The 26,003-nt window shown below is 40.9% G+C and overlaps 1 protein-coding gene across 5 annotated transcripts in view; it reads right to left on the bottom strand.

Annotated features, from left to right (window-relative positions):
• The window catches only part of pde10a (phosphodiesterase 10A), a 60,116-nt gene that overhangs the window by 12,760 nt on the left and 21,353 nt on the right, over nt 1-26,003 (bottom strand). Inside the window, exons 1-4 of one of the 5 annotated variants that reach the window (XM_072391208.1) lie at nt 24,913-25,377; nt 13,248-13,379; nt 1,237-1,265; nt 119-242 (exon numbers count right to left, since the gene is read on the bottom strand). In XM_072391208.1, coding sequence (XP_072247309.1) covers nt 119-242; nt 1,237-1,265; nt 13,248-13,379; nt 24,913-24,976 — 349 coding nt within the window. In that variant the 5' untranslated portion in view covers nt 24,977-25,377. Of the gene's footprint in view, nt 1-118; nt 243-1,236; nt 1,266-13,247; nt 13,380-13,482; nt 13,582-24,912; nt 25,378-26,003 lie in introns of those variants that run through there. The other 4 variants (XM_072391209.1, XM_072391210.1, XM_072391206.1 and 1 more) reach the window with 4 other exon arrangements.

The following is a 26,003-nucleotide window of genomic DNA, read 5'->3' as shown; positions in this document are numbered from 1 at the left end:
TTTCACCCAAAAAAAGAAGAAAAGAAACCCTCCCTCTGTGTCACTTTTGGATAGCAGGAACAGTGTGATGTGAAGTACAACACAGAGGATCAATGACTTGGTTGATTTGTATTTGCACCTGTTTTGATGATGTTAGACAACTCGTAGAGCAGGAGTTTGTTGTCTCCTCCAGTGTCCAGACGCTGCTCTATGTAGCTGTTGAGTTCGTACACCACGCCCTGAATGTTTGTGTCCTGGTACTGCTGGACACAAGACGTACAGAAATTGCAACTCCAGTCTCACATTGACATTCAGAAGCAGACAGATCCTAACTCAGAGAGCAAGAGTAAGAGGGGGCTGGTAGTGGTGAAAGGGCTTTATCTTCTCGCTGCTTGTCAGACAAATAATTTCCCTCACTGCTGCACTGTAGCTCAGGGATCCCCCAGCAGCCGCAGAGGAGGCCACCGCACCCACACTTCTGATTGGAGGCCAGACAATTTCTGCTGCTCAGCCTCTTCTTAAAAGCGCGGTTACATAAAAGACAGACCGCCTGGCCCGTAAGAGCCAGAATAATGTCTATTTCTGCGACTGCAGAGAGTGTGAGGACAGGACAGCAGGGAGAGTGGTGCACTAGAAAGCATCCCCCATGGGATGCCTTCTGCCCTCCCACATCCTGTTTGTACAGACGTATGGATGACGCACTGAGGGGTTGAGGGGACAACGTTTATTTTCCTATGTGTATGTGTGTGTAAGTCCATTTTACTCTGCAAGGCCCTGCAGTGGGCGCTGATACCCAGCCTCCTCTGACGTGACTGACAAAGGTGTGAACATATGTGTGGCAAGGGGGATGTAATTTTCCCTATATTCGTCCAGCCAATTGAGTCTCACATAAGTCTAGAACGAACAGATTTCTGTGCGATTTTAGTGTTGACTAAAACCATTTCATGCTTGTAAAATTTTTTTCACATCAATATGATAAAGTTATATAAAGGCACTGTTCCGACAAGGACAAATTGTTGTCAACGTGTTATTAATTTGCATTTTAAAGCGCACCAGGACATTTCTGCAGTTGCTGAAGGACAGTTCCAAGCTCTGTCCTGACTATGAATTAGTTCAGGTATGGTGTCCATTCATGAATGTGAACTCAATTTTGGGGTAAACTAAAGTATTAACTTTACCACGACATGTGAAACTGTCACATAATGTGAGGCTCTATATGTCTTCTACCACAATTCATTAAATTAAGCAAAAACCTACCCTGCTGACTTCTTTAGCTGACGTGTCATCTGTAAAGAGAAAAAACACAATATTAACAACTTGAATCAAAACAGGATTCTGTTGCACGATGAAGCTGTGCACAGACTTTGTGCTGAACCGCATCCTTTGAGCTCAGTGACCAATTCTGTAGGGGACTCAAAGCAAGTTTTCAAGCCAGATTATGTAACCATTATGAGACTAAATAAAACATTCATTCTTCCAGCATAGATGCATCCATGCAGTATTCATTTTACTCAGTGTTACTCACTGGAACAACCAGCCTGACATTAGAGTCAATTTGCAGATTTGCAGACTCTTGTAGCCTCTTTTGCTGTTAATTATAACTTGTAGAAACAAATGGGAGCTTTAAAGAAGTGAATAGGATTTGATATCAGCTTTGATTGTGTTAATAATAAGCTTGGGAGTAATTAGGAAGGGACGTGAAGTAACAGACTTGTGCAATTTAAACTGAAGTGCTCGGTTAAATGGTAGATCTCAAGTCTGACTACACAAATGTGAAGGCTGTCATTGCTGTCGGGATTAAAAAACTGGCGGATGCTTTGCAGTGAATCCACGCATTGATGGATTACGAAGGGCCGACACCACAAGCTGAGAATAAGCAAAACCCGTCTTCCTCACAGCAGTAATCGAGATACAAGTCTAATACAAGGAGACATTTGCTTAAATTTAGGTGCTTTTAAAACAGAATTAAGAGAAATATTAATTTACACTGACAAGTGCAAAACTTTGTGGCCCCGAATCTGTGGCCTATTCCTGGTGCGATTTCAGGCTGTGAGTTTGGATTCAGATACTGAAGTATGTGATAACAATGAAAGCCTCAGTCGCTCCTAACAGTTTCTGGACTTCGAGTCTGGGAGTGCTACTTGGGATGAAAATAGAACCATTCACACAGCTCAGGCAGCTCTTCATCACACGTGGGTCAACAGCACATGAGAACCCTCGCTCCTCAAATCTCTTTTGATAATTTTTCATGTGATCAAACCATGCTTAAAGCTGGGCAGACCTTAGAAACAGCAACTGGAGTGCTGACTGGAGCTGGTGCTCCTTTAAAACAGACCTCTCGGAACATGTGAAGAAAGATATTACAGCCAGCTACGTTGTTTGTTGTTTCAAACATTCCTCCAGTATGCTATGAGTTTCCTAACTTAGCCATGAGACCTATTTTAGAGTGAACCCCTGGCCGGGCATGACGTCAAACAGAGGACAGAGAGCTGCACTTGAAAAAGACTTCAAACATCTTTGAAACAGAAGGAAAAGCAAAACTTTTGTGAAACAGAACTTTTTTTTCCCTTTTTTTTTTACTTTCTGTGACTTAAAGATTTAACATCTAAATGCCTTTGAAGGGTCAATCTGTCAAGATTAATAGCTGAAAGTTATGTGAATTTGTTAAAGCAGGTCAACACTACTGCTTCCAGTACAAACAGATGAGTACATATTCATTGTTGTTGTAGGATTTTCCAAAAAATAAAAAAGAAGCAATCTAATCACATTTTCACTGCAAGCCACGAACTCTCCGCTTGTGGGAGAGACACGGTGGGTATGAAAAGACAAATATGTAGAGTCAAAAACCTAATTCACTTTTGGGTGTATCGGTTTAGTTTGAGTGCAGTATGATGTTATGTGGTATATTATGTGTACATTGTCTAGTATGTACAGGACATCCAATGTCAAATGTTATTTGAGCTCTGTGAAAGAGAGCTGTGAAAATAAACCTAATTTGACCATAAAGATAAAAACTTTGCAAAAACATACCAGGAAATGTAATATGCACCGCTTATTTGGACTGCTACCTACTCCAGATTATTTCATTTAAAATAAATGTGCAGTGCCTCGCTGTCTGTGGTGTTTGATAGCAAAAGCAACATGTGAAGATGCCTGGTTAACCTCAAGCTATGAGCAGCATGGTTTTTCTTCCGCTGGGACTTGAGCGCTATGCTCTCAGGCCCCCCACAACTACTTAGCTGTTGGAGGAATAGGCAGCACCCTCTCACCCTTCTCTCTTCGTCCACAGGAGGAAGAAGGATCACTGGTGAGCGGTGGGGGATGGGGCTGGGTCAGAACTGACAAATGCAGGCGGATAAAAGCATCGAGACTCTGCGGGAAAGGTAATGCAGCTAAAGAGAAGTAACATTTTATAACTGTAGCGTTACGCACCATTAATGACGTGAAAAGTTTGGTCTTTGGCCCTTTTAAATAAGAGAGCTGCAGTCCAGGTTGACCCTCACTGTCAACGAGAGAAGCTTTTCACCGCCTAGTGTAGTTGGTCCTGAACAACACGACAGTATTGTAAAGTGTTGCAGCGCCAAAGACTGCAGCAATGCAGATGCACAAGATTAGGTCATTACACAAAACCAGTAAACTACAATACTGACCAAAAACGCATATACAGTTACCTGTAACAAAAATCAATGTAAACTATGGTTGTTAAGATATATATCGATATTGGTGATAATTAGCATATTAAAAAACATAAAATGTGTGGATACAACAGTTTCCAAAAAAAGGAGATGAGAAATCAAACTATGAAGATAATTTAGTTAATGAAAATATATATATTTTTTTATATATATCGTAATCATGAATGCTTTTGGCCACAATAATCGTGCAGTGAAAATCTTCTGTCGTGACAGCCCCGTAGGTTTTCTGGATCCCTAAATACTCGATGTTCTCCGGAGGAAACGGTGACCAAGCTGTGTTTGTGGTGTTGCAAGTCATATTTACAGTCTGGCACACCTTCTCTGCCAACATTTCATGTGCCAGGATCCCGTACAATCAGAGAGAGCATTCAGTACTCTGTCTGCACATTAAAATACGTGCAAGGAGCCATAAAGTGACAGAAATGAGTTGTACATATGTAAATGCAGAACCTTCTCGCACCTTTAAACCACACACAGACACAATATCAATTGCCCTTTAAATTTGATCCAGGGTGAAAACCAGGTGTCTGGTTGGACCAGTTCCAGTAGTTTCGCTAAAGTATGCATGCAGAGTCATGCAAGCTTTCAGCGGGTGCAGGTCCAGCATGGCTCTCATGTCCCTGATTTTCCTAGAAACCAGAGAGAGCAGCTGGATTATATTCTGCCCTGGGTTTCTCTTCGGTGTGGATGAAAAGTGAGCAAGAAAATGTAAAGACTGATTTCTTTTTGACCAAGTATAGGAGAAAAAATAAAGATAATTTGCTTGCAGCAACAATAACATCTCTGTTTCATCAGATATGTATCATGGGATTAACGCCAATGAGACAGTTATCCCTGGGGCTGAGAGAGAAGGCATGCTTCAGGTGCATGTGCAAATCTGTGGGTTTTATCCCCATTCGATGTTCTCAGTCATCAGCACAAGAACAGACAGAAACAGTCTGTTAACACCGTCCCATATTTTCTGAGACCCGCTGTGCTTTTAGTAAATACGGGAGGAGAGTGCTGACCTGCTCTTTGCATTGTGAGCTTGCTCGCATATATTTTCAGAGAACAACAAACACAACAGTCTAGCAACTCCTGAGCAAAACGAAGGCTAAACCAACTTCTTCTTGAAAATCTGATACATTATTCAAACTTCCAGGTAACTTGAAAAACTTAACTTAATACATTTCGCTGATTCGTGACTGGCTGGTATCATCTCTAGGTTTGTGCTATAAGGCTCCTGTTGAGATTAATTTCTGCTCATAATGTTCACCACTGTTTGTCATACAGTTCACGGCCCACTATCTAGCTTTACATCTGTAACGGTTAAAACAGACCAGCAGGGAACGCAGTAATGATGTCAGACAGGAGAAACGCTCTTCATGTTCTTAAACATCTAAAAACTTATTCTTTCTCCTACGCTGCATTTACAGCGAGGCAGTCAAAGGTTTTTTGTCACCACACAAGAATTCTTTAATAATAATATGACTAAACTTTCCTCCATATTCAAAGGATTAGATGAAAAACGTCAACTTGTAACTGTTTCTTATGACTGGTATTTGTTTACAACAATGTTTATTATGTTGTAAAGTAACTTCCTGCCTTCTTCTGCTGCTGCATCTAATATCTGAACAGAACTTGAGCTATTTTGAGAGTAAAATGATACCAGATGCCAGATCAAGAAGACTCCATTTTATGTTTGTGCAAATCATAGATAAGTATAATCTCAACATTTCTGAGCCTCTGAAATGTGCACAAAGTGTCCTTTAGCATAAGTGCAGTGAAAGACCCACTGTGCAACTACACTGCGGTAATACTGACGACAAACACTCCGTCAGCATGACTATGGTACTTCCCAACCACCAAAGAAAATCCATATTAGGAGGTTGAAGGACTGGTGGTGGAGTAAGGCATACGACCTTTCTCATTTAGTCCCCTCCCCAATTTACTTAGCCTACTTTCGCTCATTGTTTAGTAATTTCGGCACACAACTTGATTTAGGTTCGGAAAAGGCTGTGCTATTGTTTAAAACACAGTATAACACGGTATAAACCTGAACATTCTTGATGAAGAGTTGGGCTTGAGACGGGTTTAAATTTGTTCAGAAACATCAAGATTATATGGATCTGTGGTGTGCAAGAACTAAAATATCAACAGCTTGTTATGTTGACATTGGCTGTGGGAATGAAACATTAAAAATCTTATTCTGGAACAGATCACTAAATATCCATACAGGTGAACTCCCCACTCATGCTCGGATATGAACCGTGCTCTGCGTGTTCAGCAGTATCTGTGATTAAAAACTTCTGATCACTGTCACAATGCCCTGATCTGAAGAGTGCAAACCCTCCCTTTCACGTCAGGTGATCACTCCAGACGGCAAAGTGACAAAGAATCCGAAGCTTTCCATCCCAGAAACAGCTGATCACACGCCTGCCTTAATCCAGAGCACAGTTTGTTTCCCATTTTTAATGAGGTCTTACCCACTCGGATAGCAACAGTTTGACCCAGTGGATATAAAGCGACATATTGCCTTAAGAAATCTACCTCATTTTACAGTTCAAGTACTGCTTTGAAGAAAGGAGAGAAAATTCAAAGCATACTTCAAGGAGCTGAACTGCAAAAAAATTTTGTAACAGACAACCAGATCCACAGATAAAATTGAACACTGGAGCTTTAAGTACATCCGCATCAACAGAGATTATAGTTCACATTTAAGTACAAAGGTCTCCGCTGAGCTGTTTGATAAGATGCGATAATAAATTATTTGAAGAAGAATCCAAAGGATATGAGTGGCTCTGATCCCTCAGTCAGCTGAGTCTACAGTGTACAATACTTGATGGGTGTTTATTGATCTGCCGCCGCAGATACAGTCTCCTACAGAACGCTCAGCTCGAAGTGACTCAGCGGTCAACATGTGTCGACCTAGTGGTTGTCTGGCATCGACCTGCTGCACACAGGATGTGCAGCTGCCAAAAGCATTAGCCTTCTTCTTTTTGTGTAACATGCCCCCTGCTTACCAAGATGGTTGTTTACTCTTTTTCATTCCAACTCACCTCACCCACCCGTTTCATACAATACATTTAATACATGACGATATAAAAGCCTAGTAGCCTAACAGTTCATTTTTTAAATTACTGCTTTTTTTTAAACAATTTTATCTTTCGAAGCCTCACTTTTGGTCATTTTTCCCTGTATTGAGTTATGGGTTATATTGAACATCCCTGAAATCCTGTTCAACATTGTTTTGGGGCTGAGAAACAGATTAGCCTATTTCAAATTCACTCATTATTTGGAATATTCTAGCATTAATTGCAGTTTTTGAAAAAAAAAAAGACAGAAAGAAAGAAAAAAAGGAAAGATATTATATCCCCTCAACGTGTGACTTCAACCTGACATTCTGTGTGGAGTCGGCATGTTCTCTCTGCATTTCTCTGGTTTCACAGGCTTCCTCCTACAGTCCAAAGACGCTGGATTAACCTCAGGTGTGAATATGGTTGTCTCTTTGTGTCGGCACTAACGGACTTGTGAACTTAAGTTAAGAGGGGATAATAACTTACACACACTCCGACACTTGAACAAAAATGTTTGGTTCAAGATCATTTCAGTTGTTTTTCAGACGACACAAACAAGTGTTCTCAACAACTGAAGGAGCCCCCTCTGATCCTTCCGTAGGAGGCCTCCTCCTCCTCCTCCCTCCTGATGGAAAGCCCTGCAGGTGAGCCAGATCTCTTATCACAGTTGAGGGATATGAGCTTCCGCTACACAAGCGCAGCTTTGTCTGCTTGCGACCCCCCTCTAAACACAACTCCGAGACAGTGTCAGCTGCTGAACAGCTCGGCCCGGATCCTTCCCTCTGGTGATGGGTCAAGAAAGCCCAGTGACTCAGTCCTCCACAAAGTTTTCCATCTTTAATCATGCAGGCATACCAGCTTGTGGGGTTACATTACTTCGTTAAAGTGATTAGTTGATTCATTTCCAAAAAATGTTCAGAAGTGATTACATTTTCAACTAACGAAAGTCAAAGAAACTAAATGTGACTGTTTTCTGTTAGCTGCCTCTGAAATACAAGGCAAGTGTGTCCCAGTTTTCCGTTTTGTATGAATTGTCCAAAAATAATCTGAATACAAGATTTGTATGGATAAAACAAATTATCTAAAACTGTCACCAAAACTCTGCTGGGTTGTGTTTTTAGATGTATTGTTTTCATTGTTTTTTTGTTTTACATTTTCTTGATTAAATAAAAAAAAATAATAATTAAATCAGCAAATTAATCAGTGATGAAAAGAAATGTTAATCCTGGTGCCTGCTGAGACAAAATTTCGTAATTTGAACAGCTTTTCCTTGCACACAAACATCCACGAGGAAACACAAGATCTAGAAATAGTGTAAAAAACAAAGCATATAAATGTAACAACTACAATATACCTTATCGGACTGCTGACTTTAGCTCTATTTGTATGAGCTGAAATGTCAGAACTAAGTTTAACAAACGGACACAGCCAGTTGCATTTACACTGTGTGTGTGTGTGTTTGTGCACTCTGCAGAGAACACACACCAGTATCGAGGGGCCTCTGAGTGGGCGCATCAGAGGGTTTGGGATTTATTAATTACCTCGTAACAGAGAGTAGTGTGAAGTAAACATTGCCAGTGGGACACTTGTCAAGAGAGATGTGATGGTCAAATGACCTCAACAAGATTTGGGAAAATTGCATTAAGGCTGTTGTATGACTGCTCAGTAATGCTTTGTTAAGACATATCAGTCATAATCTGAAGCTATACAGTAAAATAAACAAGATGACAATACAGTAAAAACAATTATTTGGTTATTATGACATAAGCGTATTTGTAAAATAACGAGAAGCAGATTCAGCTGAATTAAGCAGCAAATGTGACGGCTGTAGCGCAGACACACACGCTTGTGTACACGCACGAACAAACTGATTTATGTAATCCAATGTTATCCGTCACATGATAAGTAAGAACAAGACTGGCTTCAGGGATTGCTTCCAGGAAGCAGTAGCTATCTTAGTGATGGTCACATGATGACAGGTCCTGCTGCTGCAATTGGGAGAAAAAAGAAGAAGAAAAAAAGATCAATCTGATCTCTCAAAAGCGTGACCTCAATAATTAACATAGAAGTTCGTGTTGACTTTCATCAGGACCAGTATAGACCTGCCACGCTACTTTAGCACAAAAGGGGAGATTTATCTTCATGTTAGGGATGCTGAATCCAGCCATGGTTCCAACTACACCGACCATTCATTCTGTTTGAGGAACCAGAAATTATACAGTGCTTGTCATCTAAATGAATACAGCCACTATAGAGCTATAGAGAAGCTAGAGTGGAGCCAAATTGTCTGCTCCTCATGGTGTGCCAGAAGAAGTGAACTGTGATATTACTGATGCAATGTAAAGATCAATCCAGAGAGGAACTTATGGTATTACAAGAAAGCTGCCAGGCTGATTTCTGACAGTTTCACTATGAATCTGGCTGCCTCAAGCTCTGCTCAAGAGCTAGTGGCAGAATATTGTTTGATACCAAAACTATAGATGAAAATCAAAGGATATCAGAAGTATTCCAATATATTGGCACTAATAAAACATGTTTAAAAAAAATGACAAAATGGAGTCCTCCTCCCCCAAACTGTAAATAAAGAATTACATAAAAACACACAAACACAGTGGCCGCATATGCATGTAATCAATTTTCAAAGAAAAGGTCAGGGAGAAAATAATGTAATTTGGATAATAACAAGTAAACCTAAAAAGGAAGAACAAAAGCCAAGAAAAAGGGGCTCTGCTTGTTCTGTCATCTTACTAATGTCAATGCAAATAGAATTAATAAAAAAAAATTAAAGTTTTACTCATAAAAATGTCTACATTGTACCTTGTTTTACAAATCTCACAATTAACCCCAGGAAACCACATATGTGTGTGCTGTCCATCACATCTACTTCAAACTCAAAGCATTTATTGCTGAGGACATAGGGAAGTGCAGTGCTGAGTGTCACTGACAGAACTACTGCTTGCATATAATGCATTTATGCGTCATCCACCACAAGTAAATCCCCAATTTACGGGAAATACTGCAATAAAATGAGGCCACAGTTAGAACATTTGTGACCTCAAAAGCTTAGTTCCTGCTTATGGTGTCAAGGCAAGCAAACAAATACTAGGTGAATTTGCATTTGATTATTTATCAATGTGCTTTGTTAGTATTAGCCCTGCTCTTCTGGCTCTCCTCATGTGTTTCGACTGTATGAGCAGGAACACACATGAACTGCACATTAGGTATATTCGAAAAGCTTCACTATGAACAACTTCATTATGAACGCATCTTTGTTTTCTCAGCTGATTGCAAGTGAGGATTTTTGGAACCTCTGTATCTTGCAGCATCAACTAACCAAAAGTTGGCATGTGAGGTGCTCAGGGGACATACTTTGAATCATAGCAATAGAAAATAATGGTGCATTCTGTCTGCCCCTGAACTCAGAGGTCAGAGCTGGGAATGACGTTACCTCAGAGCAGAACGCCAGAATGATTTGCTCATTGCTGTGTTAGCTGGGGAGGCTAACTGTTATTAGCCTCCTCAATACAAGCTGATAAGCAATATGCTATATTTTGCACATTCAAAACCACAGCCATATGTTTACTGATAAAAGTGGAACAGTGCTATGTGCGTGACTGATTAAAAACGACATGAACTGTCAGAAACGATAAACGGCTTTAACTGCTGTCTTTTTAGGGCGGGGCAGGCATGTTGAATTTTTTAAACTGAGGTTGGCGCGCGGGGGGGATAGATTTTCCCAACTACAAACTGGACTTCCAAAGCGAAGTCGTTACTTATATGGGCGCCCTTTGTGTTCACTAAGCGGCATTATTTCTACAAACTTGTTGCATACTGCATATATGTACTGTATTTACAATATTAATCATAAATCAGTGAGTAATAAGTATTGTCACTATTCATTTTACTATGATGAAAAATGTTCCCTCGATCTAAAAGTTTCACTTTTGTATGACTATAAGAGCTTGATTTTGCTTTGCTGTACACTTCCTGCTCCTCCTACTTTATGCCAATTATAGAACCAAAAATTAGAACTTTAAGCAGTCAGCGATCGACATGCCTTTCCGCATGCTAATCATATTTGAAACTTGCTTGAATCATGTTGTTCATTACAATGCAAATCAATTCTTCTTTAAGAGGAATTGCTGTTCATTGTGAACAATAAATGGCAATGGGACACCTGCCCCACACAAGTTTCATATCCATGAAGACGGATTTTCCTGCAATGTTCAAAGAGAAGGAATGTAGAAAAGAAATCTAAAATGTTAAATATCAAATCCTACAATAAATAACAGTCAGGTGTAGTGTAAAGAAGACGGAATTTACGTGTATGGAAGAAACAAACTGCATTGACTATTGTTACTGCGACAAAGTGGATTTCTTTTTTTTGTATTTATACTTATTGAGTATTCTTTAAAAACTAAGGGCTCATATACTCCAAGCCGAGGACGACAACCAGCGGGATTTCCTTGCTTCTCCTGCATTTGAGGAAAAACACAGCACTTGAACACACTGCAAAGACTACATCCAGCATGGCTTTTTACGTAGGCGTAGAGCCTGCGCAAGAGGACATAATTCTCCCTCACAGATGAGGCAGCAGTCTTTTTATGGTATTCAACAAAGGACCATGAGACTGAAGTGTTTGTTTACTATAGAAGTTTGCGTGTAGTTTAACGATATGGCTAATGAGAACGAAAAAAGCCAAACCACATTAAGTGGTTGAAATAATGGATTCTCCAGCTTTGCTGAAGAGTCAGTCAGAGAGATCTTTCTCACCGACAGATCAGACATTGATTCAATGCTGAATCTGCTGAACGCGGCCCAACAGTGCAGATGGTGCTTTACACACCAAAGAGACAAGAGAGACAGATGTTCACAAAAGCTCCAGACATTCCCGATGGCTGATTTTCAACTTGTTGTATAAGGCCCTAAATTTTACTTTCATGTAAACAAGTTTGAGAGATTTTATTTTGCTACAACTTAAACACAACCACGTTTTACATAGCATGACCACAAAAGAGAAAACAGAGAATTCATCAAAGGAACGGATGAAATAAAAGTAGTAAACACCGAAAACAGGAAATGACATCAGTCTATTGAAAAATAATTCTGTTAAATCACAAACAAGATATGTCTTGGGTATCATCCTTTTACATAAAAAAAAAATCAACTTTCTATTTTGTGATCATATCTTATAAACTTTGTTTGCTTTTTGCACTTCACGGCCACAGAAAAACATATTTAATCATCAGGGGTGGCAGGAAATGATGCGATGTTAAAATTTAAAGATATCTTTAAAACTGACAACAACAAATTGCTTTCTACTCTCTCTTGAGTAAATTTCTTCATGAATAATCTTACTTTAACTTTACCTTACTTGAACTTTGAGCTATCTTTTGAAATGTTGTCATTTTGCCATAATCAAAATAGTTTGCTTAATTCTTTTGATGAACAAACTGGAGTTGTTAATGATGTGGTAACTGAAAACCGATCATAAAATCATCAAAAACATGTTGTTGTTTTTTAAATAAATTATGCCGTGTGATTAAGATTTATGAATCAGTGCTAATTTTCACAGGCTACATGTGCTGTGACATGAACTATACGGGAAACTTAGTAATGCTTACTTGGCGCCAGCAAGGACTGTTAACATAATGGCCTCTATTTGATATCTGTCAACCTAAACACACACACACACACACACACACACATTCACACGGCATACAGGAAATAGTTTGGAAACATTCTAAAATCTGAGAAACAAACAGAAATGTTTGAATGCCTCGTGTAGAAAGCAGCTCCAAAATGTGACAAATCTATCCTCTGCCAGTTTCCTCCTTCAACACACCCACACCTCGAGCCAGCACAACCCCCCACCACTACCACCACCATCCCCACCCCTCCCTTGGGCCCCCTTCAGCCGGCTGCATGTCTCTGGAGGTCGCCTCTGACGTCAGCAGCTCGACTGGGCAGAGTGCCAGCCCTGTGGGCCCTTGATGGATGCGGTTGGTCTGAGAAACAGTCTGCTGTGTGTGGAGCGCGCAGCACAAACTCAACTCGGCCCGCTAAAACACGTTTAATGAACCGTGAAGACCCGACAAGCTTGTTCCCTCTCCCCGTCTTCTGTCTATCACAGACTCTAACAATTAAAGGCAGACATATGCGAAGATGAGTGATTTGTACCGCAAATGGCCGGGATAATAAATAGAGCCCGCGGAGCCACACTCCGCCTCGGCTCTGGTTCTCAGTTGGTCTTAAAAAATCTATCAGTTTTTCATAACAGACACGCAGGGTAGCCTGTATTTGTGGTGGACTAATGGGGAACTTGTATGCGATTATGGGAGTTAAATAGTACAAAATTTGAACTGAAGCAAAAATTTTACAGAAATTACAACCCTGCGTCAGTGCAGCCTGCTGAAATCTGCTGATCCAATCATTACATCACAGTGATCCCGAGAGTTGCAGCAGTGTCTGTGCATGTGTTTGTCTGTGAGTGTGCAGATGTGTAGGAGGGGTTTACCTGCAGGCCTGCTGCTGGTCTTCCTCTTTAGCCATCTGTCCAACGTCTCTGCACTCACACTCTCCAACACAAATTCGTCCAGCATCTGCGGGTGCAGCGAGAGGTAGGCCTTCACTTTCTCATCTGTCAAGCCTGTCGAGAGTGAGAAACAAAACCTGTGTTGGTTCTTGCATTGCGCCAATGTGTGCCGTTGTGACGAAGCAAAAAAAGTTGGGAGATGTTGTGCAAAACTTACAGAAATGCTGGGAAAGTAATATGGAGAGACACAAAAGTTGTAAGGGGATGGAAATGGTGTCTCACAGTAATCCAGAAGGTAACCCAAACAACTGCACAGGCCAGAAACAGCCATTTGTTTCTCTTTACTGTGAGGTGAGAGCGGCAGCAGCAGGCTCAAGGTTTCAGCTAGAGCTCTCAGCCAGCCGGGCTCGCTCACTTATGTTTACTGTAAAGCTGCATCTCCGGGGATAGGAGCCCCCAACAGAGGCAGGAGGATAAAGGAGGACTCGATTGTGCTTAATAGGCAATTAGGTTCTTGAGAGCTCGCTAAGTGCTGCTGTTTACTGTCTTTGTTGTCAGGGAAAAAAGCCATTTGCCAGAGCGTCATTGAGGGAAAGTTGTTTTTAATACACCCGCTGGCGTCTGAGAGGCAGTCGTGATGCACTTGGAAACCACCATGTTTGGGTCACTCATGCAGACAGAGCAAATGTCCAAAACAAAGACGTGTAACTGTCTGGATTCAGCCAGGAGTCGTCATCTCATAACGAGTGAAGTTAACACAGAGATTAAACGGAACCAAAAGTAAGAATTCCTGGAAAAGACAAACAATTCCTGTGGTGGTCCTGAATTGACATTTTATGGCGAAGTACACAGTAATTATAAGTGCTATCAGATAATAAAAAGAACACAGTTGTGTTCAGACAGCCCTTATCGTTGTTATAACGTTTTATTAGCTGGTTATTAGCAGCGCCAGTGTGGACTCTGCTCAACCAGGACATGCAGCTGGAAGGCATGTGTTTCGCCACCAGATGCACACAAACACACACATATATATAGCAAAGTCCTGGATGAATGTCAGGGCGGCGAATGGATACAGGCCCTTGTGGACAACGCAACCATGCAAGAGGTTGGCATAGACTTGGATGATGTGCCAGATGACAAAATAAAACCAGATGATAACCAGAGATATAAAAGTATCATATATTATTTCACTTGCAGTTAACCTGTTTTAAAATGCACAGCAGAGGAGGAACTTTTAGGTTCAATTCAATTTTAGAATCATAACATCCCTTATTCCGGTAAACACTCTGAGAAGCAACAAGCAACCTTTGATCTATTCCCTCAGAACAAATCATTTGATCCTCCAACGATGGATCATCTGCTCCAAACGTTAATGTGTGTGTGTGAGTATAGGTCGAGTGGGCTTGTGGTTGCGGGCAAATAAGGCAAACAGAGGTGGGGGTAGGTTAGGAGGCAGTAGAGGACGCTGCAGTCTGACGCTGTCCAGACACGAGACACAGCTCTTCAAGAGTGCAACGCCTCACGAGACTCCTGGCTGGCTCTGACGCACATCGGCAGAATACAGCTTAATAAATCAGAAAGAAGTTTAGGGGGAGAGGGGGTGGGGTGAAGGTAGCTGCTGGGGACAGAGACACACACAGAGAGAAGAAAAAAAGGGAGCCCTGCAAAAGACCCTGACGACTTTGTCCTATTTGAAACACAAAGAGTGCTCTATGGTTAGTGACACTAAAGAAAAATCAAAAACAAGGACGCAGTGTAAATCTATGAATGCAAGTTTTGTGTCAAAGGGCTCTGAAAATTATGTAGCAATCATATGTGTGCACTTCAACAAAAATAGACAAATGTCTTATAACCACAGGGCAAGAAGAAACGGCAGTGATCAGATCGTTGCGATGAGCATGAAGAGGCTTCCTTTTTGGACACATGTTTAGTTTAAAAATACACATTCAAACGAGCAAAGACTGGTGAAAAAAAACAAAACGAGGGGGTTTTATGAAGCCCTATTGGCAAAGAAAGATAGAGGCTCTCTTGAGCAGGGCACTTTTCTTTTTTTTTGACATTTAACTCAAAAGATTAACTTTAGAGAACTAAAGATGAAGCTTCATAAAGAATAAAGACGGCAGTATCAGTCAGCTGATAAGTATCAGGGCAGAATTGGCTTAAAAAACTGTCAACAAATCACATTAAAAGTAATAAAACAACACTGTGTCTCTGTGCTTTTTTTTTTACTTCCCCAAGTTATCTGTGGCTGACAAGACCATTTGTTAATACCAGAGTCTTAAATCACAAAATAGGTTTAAAATACACATATAATTTCATTTCAAAAAAGAAAAAAAAAGGAAGAAGAAACGGACAGATACAGGCTTGTCATAATTCCCGTCACTATTTCCGTGTTGTTTTGCATGGTTTGTCATGCATGCTTTCAGTTTTAACAACAGACAGCACATATACGAAAGAAGCGGACGAAGCTACTGTGATACCCAGCCCAGAAGTAGTCACAAAACAGAATACACTATATTTGTGTGGCTGAACACAAACTCTGTGTTCTTTTTCCATTGTTGTTTCTTTTTTTAAGCGTGCCCACTATCACAACTTTTAAACAAACGTATTTTAGTACGACGCCTGGTTCATTACCGACACGTTTTGTGTGTTTAGCTCAGGGGGCGGGACATAGCTGCCTGTTATACGTCTGTTCTTTTATGTTTTCCTAATCTTAACCAAGGTGTTTTTAATACCTAACCTTAACCACACTGAACGCACATGGAAGCAGTAACTGAATCCTAAGAATTTTAATTTCAAAGCGCAACCACTTTAAAACACCAGTAGCTCGGATGAGTCATACCCATTCCTCTGTGGAGTTAAGTGTGCATCCAGAGGAATAAAGAAGCATCTGTGAAGAACAATCAATAAAGTTTTTGTGTTTTTATAATCGTTTACTGTGAGACTGGGTATTGACATTACAAAATAGTTGGTAAATTACAATTTTATTGCTTGTTTCAGCATTTGATCATTTTTTTTAAGATCCAGAGGTCACCATATTTGGACAAATGATATCTGAAACTGACAGACAAAACCACATTTCTATGAGGCCTTCTATCTATTTAATCATGGTATCCTTTTAAAAAGGACCACTAATCACCAGGACCGCCTTTATCTAAATGTCCCATAATGACATAAACATTATCAAGTTCATAAAAGTTCACTTTTATTCAACAAGGTCTACCGGAAACCAGAAATGTTCTGGATCCAACACCGAGCACCCCACAGTGGCACTTGTGCATTAGTTCACTGATGAGACCTGGCAACGTCCATGCTTTCTATCCAGTTTATGAGTTTGACTGGTGCTTCTTCCTTAATGATTTCACTAACTACTGTGACCAATCAAAAGCACAGCCAGGCTTGTCTCAAATGTGGTGGTCCAACTTCTTCTGGAAACCAAACACGCTCACTCAATCATTACCGTGGATGAAGAAATTTCTACATCCCTGGTTTCCAATTGTTTTTGTTTTAATTTTGTCAAACCTCAGAAAACTTTTCCTTCACCCCCTTCTTCTTCTATGGGTAATTGGGACATGAGTATAGATTTAGCATCACCAAATATTTATCTTTAGGCGCTTAAATTGTTATGTTTGAACGACCACAATTTGATGTGTATAAACTGACATGATTGCAGCTGCCGATGATAGGGCTGTGGCCTATTTTGGCAAGTACACATCATTTTAATCGTTAAAACCTATCTTTGTCAAATATATTTTTAGGGTAAAAAAAAATCTTTGGAAATTGTTATTTACAAAGCTCATTAGTTACTGCAAGCTTACTAGTTTCCATAAAGTGTTATTTCTGTTTACAAAGCTTAGAAGCCAGAACAGAGACATGACTTTTATTCAATTATAGGGTAAAACACAGCAAATCGTCTCCGGAATAAACATATAAGCAAAGATGTTCTAAATTCAGCTGAACTCCCGCAGTAACATCTATAGACATTAAACGCATTTACACAACTTATTATCAGGTTAGCAGCAATCCTACACTGAAAGGGAAAAAGAAGTATGTATAAAACAGAAGTATATATATATATGTCTTAAATGAATGATTGTTTTGACCCAACATCCACTATATATGTGCAGCTTGGTGAGGACTGAAGTCACTTCTTTCTCAACATTCTTGCTACTTTCTGCCCACACTCCTGGCTTTCCTTTTGATTCTATCTGGAGTCTTGCGAGCAAGAGCTCAACCTAATGTGACCGCAGTGACACTACAGTGGAGAGATATGCGTCAGGCCTGCGACTATGGTGGCTAATCAAAGGTGCAGCCAGATCTGTCCCACATGCTGTGGACCAGAGTGGTTAACCCCACTGGGAACCACACGGGCTCCTCTGGGTAGATGCGATAGATTGGTCACCGGTTTGACCAGGGATTTTTTTTTCGTTTCACTTTGCCAGACCTCAGTAAAATTTTCCTTCCTACTCCGGCAATCCTTGCCGAAGGGAACAGCGTCATCATGATAAGCAGAAAATATTTCTGATTTTATACAGGAAAAAAAAATGTCTGACGTGTTGACATTTTTCATGATATTTCAACACAAATGGCTGAAACGTAAAACCAAATCTTTATCATCTAAAATGGTTACAGTTAAATTTGGTCATATTTTGAATGGCAGAGCCAGTCCATACACTTTATTTCAGAGCTATCAGATTTCCCACGGTTATGCAAGAAATAAACTATATAATGGAGGCTGTCTAAAATGTACGCAGTGTGGGGTAATTGCCATTTCATTAACATTTTCATGGCAACATTTTAACTGGATGGAGGAAGTCTTTAAATTCTGTCCTTAACAAAAACTATGACTATCTTGATGTAAAATTACATTTAAATGTTCACCCAAACTCTACAGGATACTGATAGAAAACACGGCTGAAAGTAATCCCTCTCAGTACATCTCACCCACTAGAAGTGTACAGTGGTGTATTTCTCAGCAAAGACAGGCCCTTGCCTTACATTTTCATTGCTTCTACTTTGCTGCGTTTCAGACGTTTTTGGGCTGCAGCCTTTGAGCAGAGGCTGTGTATGGGGGGTAATAAAAATGCAGCAATCGGGTCAAATCGATCCCTCTTTCCTCTGTTCTGCTCTCTGTCTGTGTGCTACACACATATCCGGGTCTACTCAATAGAATGGGAACAATGACAGAAAATCTGCCAATGCAGCATTTTCAAATCAGGCTGTATGAAGGCACGTTTATCTCTATTTTAGAATGCAACTGCTGTGAAGCAATCAGTAAATAAGTTTTATTTCTCTGATTTATTGCTTTGTCCGTGACTTGCTGCAGAGGATTAGTCTCACTTCCTCCAACACTGCTGTCAGTGCAAAGAGATACCCCCTGTGATTATGATATGTTTATATGAGAAATGACTGGTAATGTGGTGCAAAAGAAGGATTTTAACGTTGTTGCTAGTAAAGCTAATTCATATTCTACTTTATATACAATTCGGTGGTTCCAAACCATGGCATCGGGCATATAAGCAAGGTCACAACATAAATCTTTTAGGCTGTAAGATGATTAATTAAATAGAAGAGTAGACAATGTCCGGATTGTAACAAGCGGTCCCCACCATGCTCTTTGAAAGCCTAAAATGTTGTGAACCTTTAGCTTCACCAGTGCATTTAATCTAATGTTTCATTTCTTGTATGAAGTCTTGATGTGATGCGAGACAAATGTAGTAGAGTATGAAATACAGCATTTCCCTTTTAAATGTGGTCAAGCAGAAAAAACAGAACAAAACACTCATTTGCACAAACATATAGGCTGGGAATTGGTTTGTTGTGTAGCATGCTTGTTCCAGGCTGAAGCCCATTTGGCAGAGATTTTTGTGGCTGACTCAGACTTGGACTTCCTGTGTAAAGTCCTGAGTTCGTGCAGTGAGGTATTGTTGCATAACACTTATCTCGACACCACACCCTGGGACTGGGAAGGGAGGGCAAAACCAGTAACAGTCTGTCTGGGTCTCTGCACTCTCGCATCTAAAGTATCACCATGAAACCACTCCTCGTTTGAGAGAATATGCATTTACAAATAGCACAGCCGGGACATTTTATATAGTGTCAGCACCAGTATGTGGTATTAATGTGGAATTTCAGGCATCAACGCGCCCTAAAAAGGGTTCAGAACAATAAATTCTTGAGTTACAATTCAAGTTTATGAGCATTTTTATTAAGGAAATCAATTTGGCATACTCTGATTTTATTTGGAAAAGTTAATGGCTTGTAGAGATGCTATAAACCGCAATTTACTCCATCTCACAATAAAATGTACTCCCCGTATCTTTTTCATGCTGTGTATGAGCAACTTCAAAGTACGGATAAAAGCAACAGTGGTACAGAAATCTGACAGAGTGAGATATCACAGATGAATCATAAATTGAATGAGACACTTTGCAGATCAGCAGTTACTGAAAGGCACACAAGAGGGAGAGCCCAAGAGAATTTCTGATGATGCATTTTAGAGGAAGAAGCTCCTTTGTTGAATGGAAAATATATCAAGACGCCGCATTTCTTTGTACATTTACGGGTCAGTCTTTATCTTATTTTAACTGGTAGATGTTGATTCATTAATCTTGTAGAACCCATATTATCCAAAGCAGTCCCCATAAAGATGTTATTGTGCTCAAGTTGAAATCTTTTAAAGACCATTTTATATATATATATGTATATTTTTTTCTTTTATCATAGGATAACTTCTAGCCTGACAATAAGATGTGTAAATGCATTTAATGGTATAATTGTTACTAGTGTGATTCAATTGAACTTTCAGACAGGTCGGAATCTTTAATTGAACATTAAGCATGTTTTACATGTGATCGATCACTCCATTTTTTTTCATTTAGAGTGAAAATGGATGCATTTAAGCATCTCTTTTTAAATTAACAGCTTTTAATCACAGATTGTTGTCTTCAGAGCTAAAAAATGACTGCGCTGTCATTTGTAAAAGTTTGAGTGGTTTAATAAATCTCTTTCAATCATAGAAACAGTGAGTTAATGTAAGCAACTCAGGAGCTACCCAGTGTTAAACGATATTTCAGAAACCTTTAGACCTGAATTCAGCCTGTCAGGTCAGTTCAGGAAAATCTCTTCCAAAACAGGCTTCAATAGCTGAACTGTTAAGCTATAACTGGCAGGTTAGAGATGGTGGTTGAGTTGAAGGTTTGAACTGGTAGACTGGTAGTGGGTAGCCTAAAGCTGTCTGGGTGCTACAAGCATTACAAAACAGTGGGAGGTTTAAAAGGTTTCCGAAATGAGAGAAAGACTTTTCAAGGAAGGGGCTCTCTGTAGATTAGTGTGTCTTCATTTGTCTGGGGTTGTTTTTTTCTTTTTTTTTTAGGTGTGTTTCACGCAAATAAGCTTTATAAATAAAGAAGTTACCAGACTTTTTGATGTATATATTCTATCTACATATATTCTTTTGCTTAAATACTTTGAGAGACAAATCACTGTCATAAGCACAAGAACTATTTTTTCTTTTTTGATTTATCTTGGTCTACAATACTGAAAATTCCAGGATGGAATACGAAAGTATCCCCGGCAAGCTTTAATTAATTTGTTTTTCAATTGAAACACTAACCTGACGCGTGTGAATAAAGGATCATTCGCAGTGCAGCTAAAACCCAAAACCTGCTGCAAAGCTCATCGCTGTTCCCATGCTGAAGTGGTTAGCTTTGTGACAGTCCTGAACAGACATGAACAGAGTGCCTTCAGCACTCCTGTCAGACAATGTTGAGCAGCAATTGTCTACGGCAGAGGCCAACACCGACAGTTCCGATGTTTAGTGAGCAAAATGTTCCTCCTGAGCGACACACAGATGAAAAATGCACATGAGAGAAAAGGGGAAAAGACCACTTCTCTAGAAGCGCACTCTTTCTGGCAGAGAGTCAAGGGCAAGCTGCCAAGGTACTACTTTTCACTTTCCTGACATGAGGCTGAGGGAGGAAAGGGGAGGGGTGGAGAGGCGGTGGGGGACTGCTGTTGGGTGCGTGCATCAGCAGGTCCGCCTGGGACTCCCTTGCCAGGAGGTGGGAAGAGCATGTGGTTCTTATCTTATCTATGGCAGGGCTGGAGCACTGCGTCCAACACTGACACGAAGTGAGCATCAGAGAGCAAACGCTGAAAATGAAAGCGCTTCGATTCCTGCTGCTCACCTCATTCACTCACTGAGGCTGTGCAGGTGAAGCTGGGTGCATGTGCGCGTATATGTCCGCATATGTAGGTGAGTGAGCAAACATACACCCACCACTGAACATTCCAAAACAGCTGAGTGTGAGGTCACCTGTGAAGCTAAAAAAAAAAAAAAATGCACCGGTTCGTAAAAATCTGTCAAATTAAGGAAATGTTCCTTCACTGTGGACTTTAACTTTCACTCTCTGGGACACGCCCCCCACATGGTAAACAGAAATTCCCCCGAACAAACATCCAAATTTACACCTTACACTTGAGAGGGAAATACACACAGAGAGATTTCCATGGAAATGTAATTTGCATTATTTCCACCTGCATGGTCCAGGTCATAAGGCATGAAGGCTAGGGGCTATAAATGGCAGGCTGAGATGTAGATAAGGCATGTCCCTTGATCCACAGCTTAATAGTGAGGTCACAGGCAAGCTCTCAAACTGCAGTTAGACACATGGCTGACTACCTTTGTGTCAAACACACCTTCTTGCGCAATTCCTTCTGTGGAAGGAAACTGAACAAAAGTTGAAGGCAGCTGATATTTTGTAAAATGTTGCTGACAATGGACCTTAACAGAGCCTGAACAGTAAAGCTGGAGTTCAGTATCTTGTCTGATGCTGGTTTGATGTAGCGGCATACGCCCCCCCGCCCCACACAAAGAAAAAGCTACATCAGTAATCAGGGGTCATGTTCCCTACCCCACATCTGGTCTGATGCTGAACTCTGCAGCAGAGGGGCCTGTGGGGATCCCGTAATGAGAACCACAGATCCTTGCTTCTTCTCCAGAGCCGGTTTCTTTTATAAGCCTTGACACGAGGACAAGTTGTGGAGAAATCTGTGTGCATGTGGCCTTTTCCCATCCTCTCAGATACCAACCCATGACAAGCTGACAAAGGGTCAATGGACGCCTTGAGGAGAATGTCATCTGTTTCACCGCTCAGCCTGTGCACTGTGCCCTGGCACCGATCCAGTCCTGAACACTTTGTGATACATAAAAAAGGTTCAAACTACATGGCGAGTCCATTTTCTTTGGCTTGAATTTCCTGAGAAATTTGTCCTCAATGTTGTTTAAATCAACACTGAAGACAAATCCCGATGAGAAACTATTTGGCATGCGTTTGTCCCAGGCTGGAATTATCTAATTGCTCAAATACCAATAGACATGGATTTTAATATTCTAGTCACACTGAGCACTTCATGCATTTATACACTTTGTGACTGCACTGGGAGAAGTCCTCACTGTGTCAGACATGGCATGCGCTGGGGCAGGAAATGTCTAGCGTGAGCACTTCCTGCCTGACAATGCAGCCTTCTTCACCGAGTTAAGCAATTCGTCGAAAACCAATTGCATCTGAAAATGCCTGAGAGATCATATTAGGGCTGACCCTGACCGAGCTCCTACACTGACCAGTGTTATCAACAAACAATGCGCGCACATATGCATATGCAATTTCTCGAACATTAAAACATTGCTTGGAATTAAATAGGCGAATTGGGAGTAAACTGAGTCAACATATGTCCACCCTTGAGTGTTTTTCTCAAGGGTGGACTGGGATGGATGGAGAATCCAGCAGCAATTACTATTTTAAAAATGACAAAGAAAGAAATGTACCAGATTGCTAGTTGACAAAATAAAACATTTCATCACATAGACAGCCCTCCACTGCCCTTGTGTTACTTTGAAAATGGTCCATCACACGTCAGATGTTTGCAGAAAGCATGACAGTGCTAACATAAACATATGGAGCTGATGGTAGCATCCATTCTCGTTCTCAACTTGTCTGTGTCCGTGTGTTACTGTTAACATCAAAAGCCTTGGACAAAGTATAATGAAATGATGCCAATCAAAACCAATCAAAAAGGGAACCCTGCTGGAAGAAGGAAAAACAGCACCGTCAATTTAATCCTCCATTTAACCCCGATTCACTGCCAGCTGCGCAACATTTGGAAAAATGAGGAGCATATATGTGAGCTCTGACTCTCACACTGACAGCCACGAACTAACGTTCGACCATGAAATTTCTTTCACTCTCGTTTGTGATTGATTGATTCATTTAAAAAGAGAGAAAAAGATTGTACACAGCTGGGCACTTTCAGCTCATGGTAGTTTTTACTTCAAATTACTCGTCTACCAACATGCGCAGCCACCCAAATCTACTGTTGTTTTGCAAATTCAAAACGGGTGGAAGCTTTGTGAAATCAGACATTTTTGTCCTTTTTTGGTAATTACAACGGCAGAATACTGCACCTACATACTGTACCTCAATAACACATTCCATGACTACCATTTACTGTTTTGTGTGTACTTTTGGCATCACTCAGTATCCCAGGCCCCAAACTACTAACTTGTTATTACAGTGTTGCCACTGAAAGGTCACCTGAGGTGCCACTGAAACAGCTGCAAGGACTGACATTATTCAGACTGCAAGTTACAATCACAATGAATGGATATATGTTGTAATAATTCCTACATTTAAGCCTCCACAGCTACACCATAAACTGGTCATATAAGATAAAAGACCAACAAGATAACATGCAGCATTGAAATGCTGAGGACAAATATTTCTAACATAGGAAAATAATTGGTCCATCTACTGAATTCACTGAGCTATTTTATGTTATGCTTGCACCGTATATTTGTCTACTTTTTGTTTTTTCCTTTTACATTTAAATTGTGACTATGATCCGCTTCAAAACAAGCCAAATCACCAAAAGTACTGATGTAAACACGTTTAAGCATTTCGGGATGCAAAATGTCCATTGAAAGTTATGGGATGACAAGATAAAGTGCATATTATGAGTATTATACAATTAGCTACGTGAGTACAATAACTCCAAGGGGGTATAGGGTGGGGGGTATGTAACATCATGTTTCCATACACTAATAAGTACCTCAATATGAACCGTGAACGGTCGCTTAAGGAATATATATTTTTCAGGTTTATTTTCAAGACGGACAGCCGAAATAGTAGTCTCTGTTTTCACTCTATCCGGCTCATGCTGTGGACCTGGCTTCGAATTTTGGTGCCAAAAGCTCGCTTTTTTTGCTGACTACCCCCCACTCGATGACAGACTAACTCAAGTCCGAGATGGGATCCGTAACCGTGCTCTACGTTTTTATTTTAACAGCCCGTGAACACAGATGGGATATTCTACCAATTTTCAGTGCTGCCTGGCCCTCTAACGGAGTCCTCACCCATCTAGCTAAGCTCTCAGACTGTCATTCATAAAGTTGGACAGACAAATGAGCGAAATGACGAACGCCTGCGGGACTAAACATCCCAACAGAGCCCGCGTTGTGAGCTCTACTGCACAGTTGGGCAAAGCGGTTTTGACTTTTGCGCAAATTCTTCTCAGATTTTTTCATTTAAAATTTTTTTTTATTGCTTTGACAAATTGACCCTTTCAAGTGTATGTCAAAGATACCTACTTGCACCCAGGAAACAGTCCGTTAACCTTCTGAAACAGCTTGTTGAAGACGGACCATCTTCCATGTCGGATTATGAGCGCAAAGGGAGAGAGGAGTCACGGAGAAAAGTGCGCCTCTGCAGCTGCAACTTGGTGCGTCTGGGCAAGAAAAAGAAAAAAGAAAAAGAAAAGAAAGGGGAAAAAAGAAGAAAAAAACTATTCCAAGACGGGCTGAGGTGGTGATGTCCTTAAATGCTTGAGGCTGTGCACGGTTTAAGGAGGGTGAGGAGAGCAGTGTGCTGCCGCCCCCCTCCTCCACCAGCGCTATGACCCAGCACCGCTGGCCGAGGTTAGCTACGATCGGTCCGCCTCCCCGGCGTGGTGGCTCCGCTGTGGATGTGCAGCAGCAGACTGAGCAGGGCTGAGACGTCAACGCACAGACACAGAGAAAAATGGGAGTAAACACACATACACACACGAGGAGAGATGGGAGAGCAGCGGAGTCAGTTCGGCAGTATTCCTTTGTCGTTTTCTAAATAAAAGCCCCTCACGGTGGGTGCCGCATCTGGGGACTGAAACAGGCTGAACTGAGAATATGCTGTTTCGTGTTGCTCAATTATTGAAAAACGGTGCTTTATATCCAGGAATGCATTGAATACGACAGTAGAGTAAAATGAGGGGAACGTGAGTTTAAAAAAAAAAATTCTACAAACCAATAATTTGAAAAGTTAACCGTCGTTGTTTCCGGTATTTTTGTCCACTTGTCGCGTCTAGTAAGCTCACTCTTGACGTTGCTGAACCGCTGTTCCTGTTCCTGAATTTGGCTGCGTAAAAGGGGCCGAGCCATTGGCCTCGCGCTCTCCAGGGACACGCTGCTGTTTCCTGATCCAGTGGTCAAGGAGGAGAGGGCGACGATCCCCGCACCTACATTTACGAAAGGATGATCGATGTACCGCACAGGCTGAACGTACAGAGCGCGCCTTGATCCGGAGCATCCTCTGACCTAATGCAACACGATCAAGAAGACAATCTGCCTCGTGGAAATACATTAGAGAAAAATAAATCACTCTAAGTGTGATTTTATGTGTAATTATTTTCTATAAAATAACATTA

The sequence above is a fragment of the Leuresthes tenuis genome, unplaced genomic scaffold (genome assembly GCF_036924035.1).
Source record: "Leuresthes tenuis unplaced genomic scaffold, fLeuTen1.0.hap1 SCAF_8, whole genome shotgun sequence".
Lineage (NCBI taxonomy): Eukaryota > Metazoa > Chordata > Actinopteri > Atheriniformes > Atherinopsidae > Leuresthes > Leuresthes tenuis.
The sequence above is the reverse complement of the archived record's forward strand: the minus strand, read 5'-3'. Positions and strand labels throughout refer to the sequence as shown.